General features: G+C 30.7%; 1 protein-coding gene across 9 annotated transcripts in view; it reads left to right on the top strand.

Annotated features, from left to right (window-relative positions):
• Nucleotides 1-17,883, top strand: part of LOC127739343 (calcium-independent protein kinase C-like) — a 48,061-nt gene extending 30,178 nt beyond the window's left edge. For 4 of the 9 annotated variants that reach the window (XM_052251029.1, XM_052251027.1, XM_052251030.1 and 1 more), the window contains 6 exons: nt 529-702; nt 3,493-3,647; nt 5,183-5,321; nt 6,820-7,008; nt 8,273-8,422; nt 10,353-17,883. In XM_052251029.1, the coding sequence (XP_052106989.1) occupies nt 529-702; nt 3,493-3,647; nt 5,183-5,321; nt 6,820-7,008; nt 8,273-8,422; nt 10,353-10,523 (978 nt within the window). In that variant the 3' untranslated portion in view covers nt 10,524-17,883. The remainder of the gene's footprint in view (nt 1-528; nt 703-3,492; nt 3,648-5,182; nt 5,322-6,819; nt 7,009-8,272; nt 8,423-10,352) is intronic. The other 5 variants (XR_008000407.1, XR_008000405.1, XR_008000406.1 and 2 more) reach the window with 5 other exon arrangements.
• Nucleotides 17,884-18,617: the final 734 nt, after the last annotated feature.

The following is an 18,617-nucleotide window of genomic DNA, read 5'->3' as shown; positions in this document are numbered from 1 at the left end:
CAGTGATGAGGTCATGTCAGGTCATGTTCTATATATGATTCATCCTGAACATGCATGAAATATTTGCCACTGGATGTAAAGCAAACAACAATCAATCAATATTCCATATGACTTAGAATTGCTTGATTTGTCTCTGTTTCTTATGATAGATAGATAAACGTTTTTTATTTTAAGTACAATGTGGTACATGTACATGAAATACAATATATTACAATTTGAAACATACGTATATATGTCAATAAGGGCTATTCCATTCAAATGTATGTGGGAGGGTAGGAAGTGAAGTTTAATTATTGAATGTGGGTCATGGTTCTTTTTTCAGTATGCGTCTATTACCATTATGCAAAATTATCTAAAAAATGGTTCTTGATTGTAGGGATATTTTGAAAGTCCCTTCCTACCCTCCCACATACATTTTAATGGAATAGCCCTAAACATGTATATTAATACCAACCAGCCTACCAGCCTTTAGAGCCTTATGATGCATTGTCGTTTATGTACGAAATATGTATTTTGTTTTGTTTTCAGGTCATGTTGGCAGAGAAACGAGGTACAGAAGAAGTTTATGCAGTAAAAGTTTTAAAGAAAGACGTTATAATACAAGATGATGATGTAGAGTGTACAATGACAGAAAAACGCATTCTAGCTTTATCGGCTAAACATCCTTTTCTCACGGCACTTCATTCATGCTTCCAAACTAGGGTCAGTTTACAAAAGTTTGCAATACTTTATTTTTACCTGTGTTGTAAATGGTGAAAGTAGGTCTAGTAAAGGCTTGACTCTGCTTTCCTTCTCAAAGGCCTTCTTGGCTAGGTAGAGTTCAAATATTTTGATCTTGTTATCCATGTAAAAAAGTTGTGCATACAAAAATCAGCCGCTTGAAACTTGATATGAATCTGATTGTATAGGATTCCATGGAACCCTGTGTCTTACCTGTGATTGCTGTTGTCAGGGTAAAAATGTCAATTTTTTTAAGTAAAAGACGAAATTAATATTTAAAAATTAAAATTTTGTTTATGGTGCTATCTCTTGTATGAAAAGAAAATTTGTAAAGTTCCATGAAGTTTTGACCAAGTCTTTCAAGTTTTAAAATCTTTCACCACAGATTATACATTTTAAAATGTTACTGCATAAAAAAGTATTTAGTCCATTGATCAGTAAAAAAAAATAATGCAAAAATTTCTGAACATTTCTTGATAATGGAGAAGCTTCTGTCCAAGTTTCATAGAATACCACGAAAGTTTGACAAACTTATTGATGTCTTAAAAAAGCTTTTATCACTGACAGAACCTAAATGTTGACTGCCCCAAAAAAATAAATCCATATTTCAGTAAAATATTAGAAAAAAAAGAATTCTTTCAAAATTAAAAAAAAAAACTTTTTAAAAACCTTGCTTTGGACACACTGTCTTTTGATCCTAAAACAGCTTCTATTCAAGTTTCGTTAAATTCAATGAAGGTTTGTCAAAGTTATTGATGTCTAAAAAAACACACTGTACCTCATTGTATACCACAACCACAATAAGAGAATGTAGGATTACTATGTCTTTGCCTTCATGGCTTTTGATGCAGGGGAAACAAAAATAAAAAGATGCCTATATATAAATAAATGTATATATGAAAATATTCAAAATAATGTAAACCAACTAATATTTGCAAGTGATTTATTTAAACAACCTTCGTGAGAAAAAACAACAAGCAGGTAATCATTGCATCTTCTCATATATGCATACATCAACAAATTGGAAAAATGAATCACCAAAAAGTCATCTAGAAAGGGCTTAAGGTAGCTGGGGTGTCTAACTGTTCAATGATAGATTTTTCTTAAACTTCTGTATAAGACTTCTGGGTCAATGTATATCAAATTTCGATATAAAAACTGAGTGTCACGGAACTTGTTTTTTCGTTAGGGCTATTCCATTAAAATGTATGTGGGAGGGTAGGAAGGGAAGTTTAATTAATGAATGTGGGTCATGGGTCTTTTTTTCAGGATGCATCTATTACCATTATGCAAAATTATCTAAAAAATGGTTCTTGGTTGTAGGGATATTTTGAAAGTCCCTTCCTACCCTCCCACATACATTTTAATGGAATAACCCTTAAAATACATTGAAATTAACAAAATCATGGTTATTTTGTATGGGTTAAATAGGGGAAACTTAATCTTTCCTTATTTAGAAAACATTTAACAATAGAATTGGTTATTAATTCTATGAGAAAATTGCCTTTCTTAAATACTTCTTAAATACTAAATAAATAATCAAATTCAGTATAATTATCTGCCCTAAATTTTAGAAGGATTTTTTTCTGACAACTTCACTTAATTTTTATGCCCTTGCTGTAGAGGAGGGGGCATTAAGTTTTACCCTTGTACGTCTCAAAAATGGTATCCATTCTCTAACTTTAGTTTGCCTCGACCAAATGTTATGAAACTTATACACAATGCTTATTACCACAAAACACAGATCAAGTTTAAATTTTGGTGGCCTCACTTGTACTGTTCTAGAGTTATGCTCCTTTATAAATTGAAAAATTGCTGAATTTATTCGTTTTTTTGCCCCACCTACGATAGTAGAGGGGCATTATGTTTTTAGGTCTGTGCGTTCGTTCGTCCGTACGTTCGTCCGTACGTTCGTTCGTTCGTTCATCCGTCGGTTCGAAAAAGGTAGTTTTTGATGAAGTTGAAGTCCAATCAACTTGAAACTTAGTATACATGTTCCTTATGATATGATCATTTTAATTTTTATGCCACATTAGAGTTTTGACCCCAATTTCACAGTCCACTGAAAATAAAAAATGATAGTGCGAGTGGGGCATCCATGTACTATGCACACATTCTTGTTGTTCTCTAACTTACGTTTGCCTCAACCAAATGTTATGAAACTAATGCACAATGCTTATTACTACAAAACTCAGACCAAGTTCAAATTTGGGTAGTGTCACTGTTACCATTTTTGAGTTATGACCCTTTATAACGTTATATGCAAGCAGGGGCATCATCTGTGTCCATTCCCCATTCATTTTAAATTAATCTTGAAAATTCAAGTTTTAGATATTTCTGTTGTACATTGAATGATATTTGGTAAAATATTTTGAAATCAAAAGAGTATTTTTGGAACATGCCCAAAACAGATGCTCAGAAAAAGACACTGATCTACCTTAAAGTGAAATAAGGAATCTGTGAAAATATAGTTGGTATATAGTAAACAGTGAAAAAAGTGCCTCATCTGGTATATAGTAAACAGTGAAAAAAGTGCCTCATTTGCTATATAGTAAACAGGGAAAAAAGTGCCTCATTTGCTATATAGTAAACAGGGAAAAAAGTGCCTCATTTGCTATATAGTAAACAGGGAAAAAAGTGCCTCATTTCACATTAAATGAATGGTTTTATTTATTTTGTTTAAAATTCAGAGGTTATGAATCACAGAATTTACCTAGATGTTGAAAATGAGCATCGATTTACTAAAGAATTGTTTGTGACTTTTTATTTCAGGATCGTTTGTTTTTTGTGATGGAATATGTAAATGGTGGTGATTTAATGTTTCAAATACAAAGGTCACGCAAATTTGATGAACCTAGGGCCAGATTTTACGCAGCAGAAGTAACGCAAGCACTAATGTTCCTTCATCGAAATGGTATTATATACAGGTAAGTTACACAATTACATAATTATCATAGATTATGATATAATGAAGAATCATTATTTGAGTGGCTTTTGCATGCATTTGGACAAAATGATCATGTCAGCTGATCATCAGTAAGATTTTGTCTGGCTCCAATCATTTGCATATAAGGCAAGATACAAAAAGTCAACTGGCATGTCAGTCACTTCAGTGATACCTTATGCCTTGTTCTCAGCACTTCTGATATATTCTACAGTAAAAGTATGTTGCAAAATTATCCTCATGTTAAATAAAGTTGCATTCATAGAACCCAAACAAACTACCAAAAACATTGAACAAAAAAGATATATGGAATGATAGAAGAGTAGGAAAAATCTATACCAATAAACTCATCAAAGATTCCAGGATTAACATTGTATTTGCCAGAGGAGGAGTTTCCTCTACAAAAGACGAGAATAAAAAAAGTTCAAAAACCCCAAAAAAGTGCAAAGTTGAAAAGCATTTAGAACCCAAAATTCCGAAAGGTTTTTTCAAATACAACTAAGGTAATCTATTCCTGGAATAGAATATCCAAGGTATTTTGAAAAATCTAATTTTGTTAACAGTATAATTATAATTATGACAATATCGATGATAATTCATGTCAACAAAAAAGTGCTGACTACTAGGTTTGTGATACTTTTGGGGAGGAAACCTAGGTTTGTGATACTTTTGGGGAGGAAACCTAGGTTTGTGATACTTTCGGGGAGGAAACCTAGGTTTGTGATACTTTCGGGGAGGAAACCTCAACCAGCAGTGGCAGTGACCCAGTGGTTGTAAGTAAATTCTTGATAGATACCAGGATTAGAATACGCTAGACACGTGTTTTGTCTACAAAAGACTCATCAGTGAGGCTCAACATGCAAATGCTTGACTTGGTTCAGATACAGAAAATTGTATTGGTGTTGGAATAGTATGATGGGTTCCCAATTTTATTTTCTTGTACAAAAATGTATTCAGATGTTATTATGGTATAAGTAAATATTTGAAATGTGTTTGCTCATGGATTCAAATCTTTACCTAGTATCATATGGTTCATAAAACTGCTTTAACAGTAAAACCACGTTTATAAAAGTCAATGTGGTCAATAAATAATATTTGAATATTTTTGAATAAAAAAACTATCCCAACAGCAAAATGGTTTGAAATACAAATTTTTTTATTTTAAAAAAAGAGTTAGAAAATTCTCCATTTCAGAATCTACAGGAATAAGGGAAATGTCATGGTTCATACCTCAAATTAAAAATGATGTCACATCATTGATTGAATTTCCATTGTTTAGGACCTTCCAACCCAATCACAACGTTTTAGTATACAAGATTTTGAACAAACTACCCAGAATGCATTAGATTCTGGGCAAGTTTCTGAAGTATGGTTTGTTCTGGTTATAGGGTCCTATCATTTATAAGAAATTTCTAGATATGCATTTATATAATGTACAAGTTGGACATACATTCTTTGAGATTAAATGTTTTATATATGGAATAGTGTTTTCATTATGGTATTGTGACTTTTTTTCAGAGATTTAAAATTAGACAATATTCTATTAGATGCAGAGGGTCATTGTAAAATAGCAGATTTTGGAATGTGTAAAGAAGGAATGCATGAAAGTAAATTAACACAGACTTTCTGTGGTACACCTGATTATATAGCACCTGAAGTGAGTACACAGGTTTTATTAACATACTTTTAACATGTTTAAATAATTGGTTAATTTTGATGCAATTTGTAGAAAAAATATAAAAGGGTTCAATTAAATTGAAAGATACAAAAAATGAATCTAGTTCTATACTGTGCAAATACCATCATACAGCAAAATAAAAAAGATAATCATAAACTGGATTCATTATTATTCCTGGGGTACCAACTATCGTGGATTACATGGTTATAAATTATGGTTATAGATCGCTAGGTTCAGTTTGTAGGTCTAGTTCAAAGCAAGGTCCATCACATTAACCTGTTCTCATCCTGCTATGGATGTTATATTTGTCACTGCACAGTATAAACCTACCAATTAGCATCTTCATCAGATGAAAACTAATATACATTGTGGATTCATCGTTATTACTGGGGTACCAGTTTCCTTGATTTCAGGGGTATAGTGGTACCATGTAATAATGTGTTCAATAAAGCACAAACATCAAATAGGTTTGTATGCAGAATTTGCCAATACCCTGAAATCATGAATTTACAAAATCACAAAAAATTTCCTATCATTGAAAATTTGTTCCTAAGAAATTAAAAGAACCCACAGTACAAAGAAAAAAAAGATGTTTAATGTTGCAAAATTTATAGGTTTTTTTTTGTGGTTAGTGTTGTTCTGCAAAAATTTCAGCAGTGTCATGATATACTCAAAAATTCAGCAGTGTCATGATATACTAACAAGTTTATGGAGTGTATGGATATGAAAATGAAAAACAAAACCTACCTGAACAGACGTGACATCAAATGACCCAGAAAGTTAAAGTCATAATTAGTCTGGCATTAGGTCATTTCCAATACATGAAAACACACAGGATGTTCATTGCATACGAACTCATTTACAAGAAGTGAAATTTTCATACGGATGACGCTAGATTGGTTAGTTCTAGATGATCTGAATCCACATAATCATCCGGAAGTTCAATATAACAAGACAAAACTTTGTATTTTGATCTTTTTCATTATAAATAATTGCAAATACAAGTTGTATTATACAACTGTAGTGGCTAACTGTTACCTTCATTTTGAATATGATATATCTCGTTCAATCCGTTCGATTGAGCTCTGGAATTGAAACAGATAGAACATGTTCGGAACACTTCAACCAAGAGCACCCATTAAATTATACTGTAACGTAAAATCCTTCTTTTTTTTTTTAAATTTCATGAAAACAACATCTTACAAATATATCTTTGTTCACAATAAATACAATATAAAGTTGAATATTTGTTAAATAGAGGCGAAAGATACCAAAGAGACATTCAAACTCATAAGTCGAAAATAAACTGACAACGCTATGGCAAAAAAAGAAAAAGACCAAAAGACAAACAACAGTATACAAAACACAACATAGAAAACAAATGACTGAGATACACGAACCCAATCAAAAATCGGGGGTGTTAACATTATTTTACGGAAAGTTCTGTATCTGCAACTCCATTTTTTTTTCTCTCTAGATTTTACAAGAATTAGAATATGACGCTTCGGTAGATTGGTGGGCTTTAGGTGTATTAATGTATGAAATGATGGCAGGCCAGCCTCCTTTTGAAGCAGACAATGAAGAAGATTTATTTGAATCTATATTACACGATGATGTATTATATCCAGTATGGCTTAGTAGAGAAGCTGTTGCAATTTTAAAAGGGGTAGGTATTACAAGTATTTATAGATGTTGTTTCTCAGCTACAATCTCATCAAAGGGACATAGGCTTGACTATATGGAGAGGAAGCCAAGAAACATCACTGATAATCTCTCTGCATCATACATACTCTTTCTACTCGACTGAGAAATACCCATATCACTTGAGTAGCGTGATATGAAAAATAATCATACAGAAAGAGTAAAGGAAAATTTGAGAAAATAGTGATAATGGGCTTTATATTATATGAATGTTGGTGGTTCTCTGTGGGTACTCCAGCTTCCTCCATAGAAAATAGCCACCATGATATAGACAAGGAAGCTAACAGTGGGGGTAAACACTAACAAACAAACAAAACGTAACATTATACAGTGAAACTTGTGGGACAGTATATAAAAGTGCAACAATATTGACCTCAAGATTTATTTTGTATCACTGGGGTTGCTTTCCATTGACCTACATAGCCGCTTCTGTGGTCTTGTTTTAGGGTGTTTTCTTTGAGTGCAAGATGTAGTGGGTCAAACAGAAAGACTTTGAAATAGTTATGCAATACTTCTTCTCTAGGTGTAATACCACCATTGTTTTTCCCCTATTAGTCTTTGTTAAATTTGCACTTTTCAAAAAATTGTGCAGAATTTATCTTTGTTTCAAATAAAGAAATACTTGGCATGAGTAAAGTTTTATCCTGTCCAGTACTATAGAAAAAATTTCACATAACATTTCATTGCATATAAGAAAATAACCATCACTGGAAGTTAACCAATCAAATTTTCCCCCTTTTTTAACCTGTGTACAAGCTTTAGTAACCATGTAACCTCAAGTTTCCAAAATATTCTATAGAAACCCCAAATAAAGAAATAATGGTGCTTTGAAATACCCAAGATATATGTTTATGACTCAGAAATGTTTTACTGCAATGAAATGTAGGATCAATTACCTACAACTGTCAAATTCAAGGTAATATTTTTTTTCGACCTATTTTCGTATGCAAAAGGATGTGACGTACTATGATTTGGTGGTATTACACCTCTATGAATGAAGCTTTCAGTAATAAGAGCGAAAAGACTAGGTATTGAGTCAGAATAATGTGTCCATGTAGGTCGGTATGTCTTTTTTATTTAAAATCTGAACCAGCTTGCCTGTCTAGTGCAAAGCAGGGTATATCTATATCTCATTAACATGTTATCGTAATTTACCCTTGCACCTAATTGTCCCCTTTGTAGTATTTTGTTTTTTATGCTTTGAGTACAATAAGTATTTTCTGTTGCAGTTCATGACAAAAAATCCAGCAAAACGATTAGGCTGTGTGAAACAGCAAGGAGGAGAAAAAGCAATCTTAGTTCATCCATTCTTCCATGAGAAGATCGACTGGGAAGCTCTAGAACAAAGAAAAGTTAAACCTCCATTTAAACCAAAAATTGTAAGTTTTTTTTGCAAAAGAAAAAAAAATTTCATTGGACTTTGAATGTTTATTTTTCTTGATAAATATGATCCACAATATTAAAACCCCATCAAAAACCAAAAAATATTTTATAACAGAGATTACTTTCTGTATTGGAAACCACTGGAATAAAACTCCATAAAATCAAAACCATGAAATTTTAACTCCATGAAAAATAAAAGTTTCTGCAGTAAAAGAAAAAGGAATATTCAAACTAAGAAGTCAAAAATAATCTGATAACACCATGGCAGAAATAAACTGATAACACCATGACAAAAAATAAACTGATAACACCATGGCAGAAATAAACTGATAACACCATGACAAAAAATAAAGTGATAACACCATGGCAAAAAATAAACTGAAACACCATGGCAAAAAATAAACTGACAACACCATGGCAAAAAATAAAGTGATAACACCATAGCAAAAAATAAAATAACACCATGGCAAAAAAATCAACTGATGACACCATGGCAAAAAATAAACTGATAACACCATGGCAAAAAACAAAATAAACTGATAACACCATGGCAAAAATAAACTGATAACACCATGGCAAAAAATAAACTGATAACACCATGGCAAAAAACAAAATAAACTGATAACACCATGGCAAAAATAAACTGATAACACCATGGCAAAAAATAAACTGATAACACCATGGCAAAAAAATAAACTTATAACACCATGGCAAAAAAAACTGACAACACCATGGCAAAAAATAAACTGATAACACCATGGAAAAAATAAACTGATAACACCATGGGAAAAAACGAAAAAAGGCCAATAGATAAACCAACATTTTAAAACATAACATCGAAAACTAGAGACTGAAGAAAACAAACCCCACCAAAAACGAGTCATTTCTTTTAGATTACAATATTTTAACTCATGTGAATATGAATGGATTTCTTTACTCTGCAGTTTTCACTGTTATATCTGAGTGGGGGAAAGATGTCATCCGAGTGGGGGATAGATGTCATCCGAGTGGGGGAAGGATGTCATCCTAGTGGGGAAAGATGTCATGTCATGTTAGGTTATCAATACCTTGTATCTGCAACTTTTCGTCAATGATTTCAATGAAGATATCGGAAATCTTCAGAACCTTATTTGTACTTGTGAAGTATGTATGGATACTTCTATTTCAAACAAGTTACAATATTTCTTCGCTACATTTTCAACTTTTGAGCTGTAGTAAGCATTTAAAAATCTACAATTACACTACCGACATTGGAGAAAAATTGTAACTCATGAACAAATTGTGTAAAATGTGTTTCTCACTCATGCTTTCCAGTAAAAAAAATCCCGTTTTGATATTATGACCCCTGATGCTAACCTGCTAACAATATAAATAAGAAGATGTGGTATGAATGCCAATGAAACTACTCTCCATCCAAGTCACAATGTATAAAACAAGTATACCATTCACATGACATCCTTAAATTACCCTTATACTAATATTATTAGAGGTGTTCATGTCCATTTGAAGCTAATACAAAGAAGAAGACATCACAATTGATGAGCTACCAATCTCAGCACTTGAAATTGGGAGTTGATTGTGAGAAATGATTTGATTGTTGTGTGGTTTGAATTATTTTTGACCACATTGTTATGTGTCACATAGAAGTGACCACTTATGGGAGAAAAAATACTTTAAATTCCGAAATTATTGTGTGCATTTAGTATTGTGATTTTTCAAGAATGGACAAAAATGCGAGATTAATTGTTGCGATATCATGAAAATCTGCATAAAGATATATGTAACAGACATCAGAATGCGAGTTCTTATTATTGCGATAGTCACCCAGTCGCATTATTCCCATAAATAAAAACTTCGCAATAATTTCTGAATTAACAGTGTGTAAAGTTTGATTTTAACATATTGTCATATTCTCTTAATTTACAGAAATCTAAAACTGATGCCAACAATTTTGACAAAGACTTTACTTCAGAAGAACCAACGTTGACACCTGTTGATCCATCCGTTGTCAAGGCGATTAATCAGGAAGAATTTAGTGGATTTTCTTTCATTAATCCAGACTATGGAAAGACATTTCAGTCATCCGATATCCATTAACACAGGAGTAAACAATAATTTGCCAACGTCCACGTCTTTCTGCATCTAGTCATTATTCATTGTAGTTGTCCTAAATTATGACATCACTTCAGCGTCCGTCAACTCCCATCAAAATTTCTTTAATATTTTTTTCAAACCAAATGGATTTGTCCTGCATATACATAAAATATTTGGCTCTGGACATTAAACAAACAGTGATTAATCAATCATATCAGATCAGAGTTTTAAATATTACATTTATTTTATCTTTATTGTTTTGGAATTGATATACATATGTCTCTCATACACAAAAAAATGAAAACAAATAGGAAATTTTCCTTATCACTTAAACTTGAATAGATATTTATTCAACTTAAAGAGGTGAGCAGTACATGTCATTTTTATAATTCTTGTTTTTTATGATTTATTGTTTTTATGCATATTAGAAGCCGTTACTTTAATTGATATTGAACAATTTTTAAGGCTATTCACATTGACAGTTAAATGATTGTAATTAAATTTTTAATTTATTTATTAAATTGCCGACAATGTTACAAACTCATAAAATCATGTGACTTATCTTACAGCAGGGTATACAGATTCAGCCATTAAATTTTCTTGCTCACCTGGACAACAAGTGCAAGTGAGCTAAGAGCATTACTTGGCAAAAGTAAACAAATCTTGATCTGAAACTTAAACCAGACCAAATTTGGCTGCAATCATTATTAATGTATGGAATTTTGAAGAAAAAAATCATGCTATATTTGCAAGATATAAACTTGATGATACAACCTTTGTCTTTATATTGTAGAGTTAGGGTAAATCTTTCTGTTGAATTTGTATTTTACAATTCACTACAATTCTACTATGTTTGGTTCATCTTTAACCTGTTTTTTTGCCCTAGCATCTGGTTTTGCATTTATAAGGTCTAATTTCCAGAAAACTTGTATTTTTTCATTGGTATTTTTCAGTATCCAAGTATTGATATTGTACAACACATCTATGTTTGGGTCGCCATGACCTAATTTCACACTTGAAAAATGAGTGATAAGTGTACAAATTAATTCATTTCTTGTAAACTTGATGTTATTTACTATTGTTTTTTTACCACTGTAATCCTTCTATATACGTTAGCTAATTTGTGCAACACTGATTTGATGTCTTAAAATGTCAACATCTATTTAGATAATTTTGAAAAGGAATTTAAATTCAGTTGTAAGTTGATATCAGATATTTGTTTATAATTCCATCACCTGATCTAAAGGGTCTTTTCTGACCTGAATATTGTGTTCAAATAATACAAGTGATCCGTTTTTACAGGTTTCAGCCTTTCCTGATGCAAGAGTTTAGTTCAGATAGTTTTTTTTATTCAAACAGGTGTATTTTGCTCTTATTTTAGATAAAGTCACGGTAATCTGTTTCAGAATTGTAAATTGATGTGCAATAATTTGTGTTCTCTCTCTTCCAAACTTGGTACAGATTCATGAAGTTGTATACCCATGGTTGATAGGTCATGATGAATAAGTTATGTGTTCAATTGAAGTTCAACAACTACAGATCGATAAAATTTAGAATTTTGAATATAATATTTTAATTTATTTGGAAAAAGATATTTTTCAGATCTGATATACGTGCATTCATTTTTTTAAACCATGACTGTTTTTATTTTGTACTTTAAATTAAACTATTCTTAGTTGTAAAAAATGAAATTTTATGTTTTCTGAAATATGCATAGATTGGTCAAGAATTGTAATAACAGACTTTCATGGAACAAGCATTCTTCATGTAGCAATATACAGTGGTTGACCATGCCATGTGACTATAGTCAGTTTCATGGTATTAGTCATGTGACTATAGTCTGTTTCTTTGAATGTATGATCAAACGTTTACCGATGTGTCGATTTTAATAGAGTATTTGTAAAAATCTGATGTTATCAATGAATGGGGGTGTGAATTGGGAATTCATGTGTTAATCTAAAAGTGATTGAATGCCTCAGTTTTATTTCATTTTGTTATCAGCTTTAAGTCATCATTGAATGATTATAAGATTATTTCATATGGTTCTATAGTCTATATCATTGAATGAATTATTGACTGGAATTTATAGTCTGTTTCACAGAGTAAATGAGTAAATGAAATGATTGTATGTTTTGAATGTTAGTTTTGCTATCGTATTGTATATTTGGATGGTTGTTATGTTAATTTTTAGTAATGAATACATGTACGAAAAACTTTAAAAAAATCATAATTGCAGTTCGAATGTTGTAGCTTGGAATTTCATCAGTTCCTAAGAACCAAGATTAGTTGAAGTTATGCACATTCCATGGAAAGACATATTAAAATTGTACTTGCTGGTGAATCAAAGCCAATGGCAGAAAAGGAAAAGGAAAATATAAGTATAACTGATGATACAACCTTTTGCAGGCCGAAATAAAACTACACAAGTCTGTTATATTTCATTTTACATTTTTGAATTAACAAAATATCATTCTGTTCAAAACTTTTTGGTTCTTTTCTTTGGATCTTACCAAATTATTTTATTACAATGAGGGCCTGAAAGATCTGTGGCTCCCATATTACTGTACTTGTAGTATTGGACTTTCTTTTTCACCACCATTATCACTTTTTCAGGTATACAGGGATTAAATATAACCTGGATAATTGCATGTTTTAGGGATAACAATGTCAAGTTTATAACAGATAATTTCCTGATATTTTATATCACAGTTTATAGATTATTGAATATAAATTATGACATAGAGTAAAGGACCTCAATTCTAAATATATTCTAATAAAAAGTAGACAATGTTGAATCAGGACGACATGTTTTGTTTTACTGTTAAGGATTCTAAATACATTCTAGTAAAAAGTGAACGCTGTTGAATCAGGATGACATGTTATATTGTTAAGGCTGACAGTCATATCATTTACCCTGTTTCTTTCATGTTTAAAGAGGCATTTTAATGGGAGTCAAACTATACAGGACTTTCTAGGGCTGTTCAAGAAAAAAAAATTGTATGTGGAGGTGGGGCAGAAGTCACTTTATTTCATTCTGCCATGCATAAAATTTTAATTGACTATAATTTTCTTATGAATTAACCACCACCATCAAAATTTTTAAGAAATGCATTCTGACCCCCCATACAATCAATTCTGGAACAGCCCTCAAAAACAGATGGCTGTTTATAAAGTTTTTTGTTTTCATGTACAGTAATGTTCATACGGATGTATAATATGGAATGTATTTAAACAAATGTCCATAATTTATTAGATTTTTTCTAACAATTCTTGCATGTGTTTTTATTCTGATTACTATAACATGCCACCTTATTGTACAGATTTTTATCAGACCTGTTTACCTGATCATAATCTAAAGCATTATGGGAAAAATTGTCAAAATCATACATCAAAACTTTCTAATTGGTTCTCAAAATCTTAAAAGAAAGATATTCGTCAAATTTTTTATGGATTTAAGGTCTAGGAGCAGATCCAGTGGTCAAGGAAAGAGCAGCTTAATTGTCCATAATGGAAAAAATGGTCAAACATTGAGAAAAAATAATTTTAAGTGAATTTTTTTACCAAAGAAGGATTTTTCGGATCACCCATCTGAATCCACCACTGAGAGCAATGCTATTACCCATACTCTTTTAGATTCAGAAAAGGTGAATTTACTTATCACACATTAAGGTGCGCATGTAGTTGATGGTGCTTGAAAAATAGATCTGATCATGTTAACTTACTAGGGCAAACAAAATGGCAACCACATTAAATATTCTGCAATAATAGCATTGAAAGCTAGAAAGTGAAGCATTAGAAATGATATTATAAACCTTATTGAAGTCACAATTCTGATATTATAGTAAAGATTATCAAAATCTAATTTTTATGACGGTCAAGTTTTTGAAAGGTTAACAGTGTTCTTATAACATTAACTGTATTTCTTTAAATGTCAGTATTTATTCACAGAATTTTATGTTTCAAAGAGGCATTATTTAATTTCAACATTGAAACATGAACTCATTCCATTGGCTTTATAATGTGTATGATTTGTACTAAGGGAAGTAACTGTGTGAAGGAAGATAACTGAATGAGAATTCTCTAAAATGGGAAAATATGTCTTTTTTTAAATAGTGATTTGTACATAGTTTTATTAATATATTCATGGATTAAATGTGGATTGTATGTTTGAATAATTGTGTTTAATAAATGGTTGATATTTGTGTGACCAGAATGAAAATTTCATCTGTATGTAAGAATCTGTAATTGGTTGATAGGTTTTTGTAAGATGCAGAATCATTCATTTTATCATTCTTTACTATTAAAAGGTGCATGTCAAAATTTCTTATAGAATTAATGTATAATACCATCCATGCATGTGTAACACTTATTATTCTGTAAAAAACACAAAAATGTACATGTAGCATAATGATACATTTGTTTCTAGTCTGTACATGTGTAACACTTACATTTTCGAACCAAATGTACACATGTAACACTGTTAATGCTAAAGTTTTAAAAAATTCATACATGGTTTAATTTAATACAAATGTTCAAAATGTTTACACATGCCTAAAACAGTTATTGCTGTTAGGTTAAAATGCATGTGTATTCATATGCAGCTTTGTTTAAACTTTATTTTTAGAGGACAGACAACATATGTTAATTGATTGTAACATATATACATCAGTGTGAATAGATGTGTTTTGGTACATGTGTTAACATTACTGTAGTAATTGTGTTAATGGGTATTGTTTGAAATGAAGTTTGAAGTTTTAGCTTTTCTGAGAGTGGAAACAGTTCAACCATGAATTTAAGTGTTGGACTAAGTACAAATTTCTCCTGGCTTGTATGCAGAATTGATCAAAACTAAGATATTTATAGTTTGTACAGAACTTAAAATTTATGATTCACTTAAAGCAGGAAATTGACAAATAATAATGAACCCACAGTACTAACAGTACTACTAAGAAATTAATCAAGTTGTCAAAGGACATTCTTTAAATATATGTAAAGTTTTTAATGATTAAGCGTTGATAAAAAGCTGTTCATTTAGTGAAATGTTGAAGAATTTTCTTGTCAATACACTTTTAAAAAAGATGTTAATACATGTACAGTGCTGGTAATACATTTACAGTAGTGTTAATACATGAACAAAACTGTTAATAGATATACAGGTGTTTATTTATGTACAGTAGGGTTAAGAAATTACTGAAGTCATGCACAGTTGTTTTATCACATGTACAGAAAGGTAATACATGTATCATTTTGGCTGTGTTAACACATGTACCAATAAGTAATACATGTATCATTTTGACCATGTTAACACATGTACCAATAAGTAATACATGTATCATTTTGACCATGTTAACACATGTACCGTTAAGTAATAAATGTATCATTTTGGCTGTGTTAACACATGTACCATTAAGTAATACATGTATCATTTTGGTTGTGTTAACACATGTACCGTTAAGTAATACATGTATCATATTGACCATGTTAACACATGTACCGTTAGTGAATACATGTATCCTATTGGCCATGTTAACACATGTACCGTTAGTGAATACATGTATCATATTGACCATGTTAACACATGTGCTGTCAGTGAATACATGTATCATATTGGTCGTGTTATCACATGTTATAGATGGTATAAGCATTTGGTTGATACTAGTCATTTACAATATTCTTAAAAGGTTTGTTGCTTCCATTATAAATGTTCACACACAAGGTTTAATTTATTGTCACTTTTTTCCTTTATTGTCATATTAGATTTGTCCTGAATCAAAATAATGTAAAACATACATTGAAATTAGTATCTACTAGACAATTGTTAGATGCTGACCACAAACATATATCAGAAAAATTATATCTCGGTAGAATTGAAATTTTTAGTAAAAGCAGAAGGAATTCTTTGGTTTTGAAATATTGATGAATTCACCTGCTTAAGTCTTAAAGGATTGAAATTAGAGTCTTGATAAAATTCCTTGTTTCATGTCAGAATTCGAAAAATAACTTTTTGAATATATTCTTTTAAATTGTTAAAGAGTATTTTGTGAAGTTTCTTAAATAAGAAACCAGATGCAGTATCCGTCTTTGTTATTTTAGGCTTTGAAGATCTAGTCATCTTTGATTGTCCAAATTTTTATGGATAACTAAAGTCATTTTTTTTTTTATGGGAACATATTTTTACAAATGCATTAAAGTGCTAAGAATTTAAAGATATTTTTAACATTGTATATAAAAGAAATAACAATTTGGGAAAATGTTTAACAGTTGAATCCTGAATAGTATAAATAACAATAACAAGGAATGGAAAACTTGGCATTGAGGTAGAAAATATTGAAAATTGTAAGTAGTCAATGACATCAAATCTAATTGGAGCTATTTCCGCAAAATAAGAACATTTTCAAAATTATTGGATAACAGATAGATTGTTTATTTTCTGTAAATCTGATTCTCACAAGTAAGTTACTGATAAGGTATTGTAACAAAAGAATCATCAAAATATGAAACAAAAAATTTTAAACTAGTATTATTTGTTAATATTTACAGATATCTATGTGTCCATTTCCTTGTATTACTAATTGTATTTATAGGGTTCCTCTGTTGATAAAGAAACTGCCGAGAAGTTTTATGAATATTTAAATAGCAGCTTTAACCTCAATCAAATAACTAAAAATAACATTTGTAATTACGGCTTAGTAGAAAAAATTTATTCAAATTTATCAATGCACTAACAGACTAGCCATCTTTTTTTCTGTGATTTTATAATTTTGGCATTTTTTTTTACAGTAACATGACTGAAACATATTGCTAAGTTAAATGAACAACTGATATGATGTTCTTTTTACAAATATTTTACATTTAAAAAATCATTATCTTTACAGCTTTGATCTTGTGCAATATTACCATGTACTAAAAACATTTTGTACAACTGTGTATAGTTAGTCTAGCTAGTATTGGACCAATATTGTATTTTTTAGGTTTTCAATCCTGTTTCATAGATTTTTTAAACTTCCTATTATTTTATAAAAAGAAGAAGATGGAATAATTATTTCTAGTATCATTAACAATTATACGATCATTTAAGATGGAGAATGTCCAGTGCAAAATTTTTGAAACAGGACTGAGAAACTAAAAAATTACTCTATGTGGCCTAATATAATCATTTTGGTGGAGATTTTTTTCCTTTACACCTTTTGAATCTTCCATGTTATCAGAGTATGTATGAGTGTATATTTTTTGTTAATTGTCTCTTTTATACTTAAAGCTTTGTGTATGATTTTAATCAGCAGACATTATATAGATGGTACATCCATGGATGATAGATGATAAAAACAAATTCCTGACTTGTTATATTAAACATTGAATCTCTTATTGTCTTTATTATTCATCTAAAGCCTGTGCAATGGGGACAAATTATAGTGACTTTTAGAACAAACATTGTACTTCATATTAGTTTTGAAAATAATTTTATGAATTTTAAGTTTGTGTCTTGAAAAGGACCTCATACAAAGTACAATTTTACATTAAACTTTACTCCTGCAGATATGTATGAAAAAGATGCATCTAAATAGAACTTTATGGTTGCTTACATGTTTAAAACCTGTGTAAGATCAGTGCTAGCAAAGTACATTCATATTCAATAATGCAATAAGACGCTTGATATAGAATAAGAAGATGTGGTATGATTGCAAATACTACAACCATCCAACACTGTCCAAATGAAGCAGATCTAAGCAACAGTACAGGCTTTAACAATGAGCAAAACCCATACCATATAGTATCCTAAAAAGATCCAGAAATAACAAAAGGTGAATCATTTTAAATGGAAAAAAAGACTGCCTGATTTATGACAAAATATACAAAAAACAAATATGCCAGACAACAACCAGTGAATTACAGACTCCTGACTTAGGAGAGGCACATATAGAATGTTTCAGGGTTTAACATGTTTGTGAACCCTCAACATGGGACTTTATTGGCAAAACGGACAGTTCAGTAGAAAATTTACAGTTCAAATAAATATATTAAGCATGTTTACCTTTTTCATTATAAAAGAAAGGCTTACATGAATTGCAGCAAAAAAAATCTGCAATCGATTGTTCA

The sequence above is a fragment of the Mytilus californianus genome, unplaced genomic scaffold (assembly GCF_021869535.1).
Source record: "Mytilus californianus isolate M0D057914Y unplaced genomic scaffold, xbMytCali1.0.p SCAF_4, whole genome shotgun sequence".
NCBI lineage: Eukaryota > Metazoa > Mollusca > Bivalvia > Mytilida > Mytilidae > Mytilus > Mytilus californianus.
Note: the sequence above shows the minus strand (reverse complement) of the source record. Positions and strands in the feature narration are given on the sequence as shown.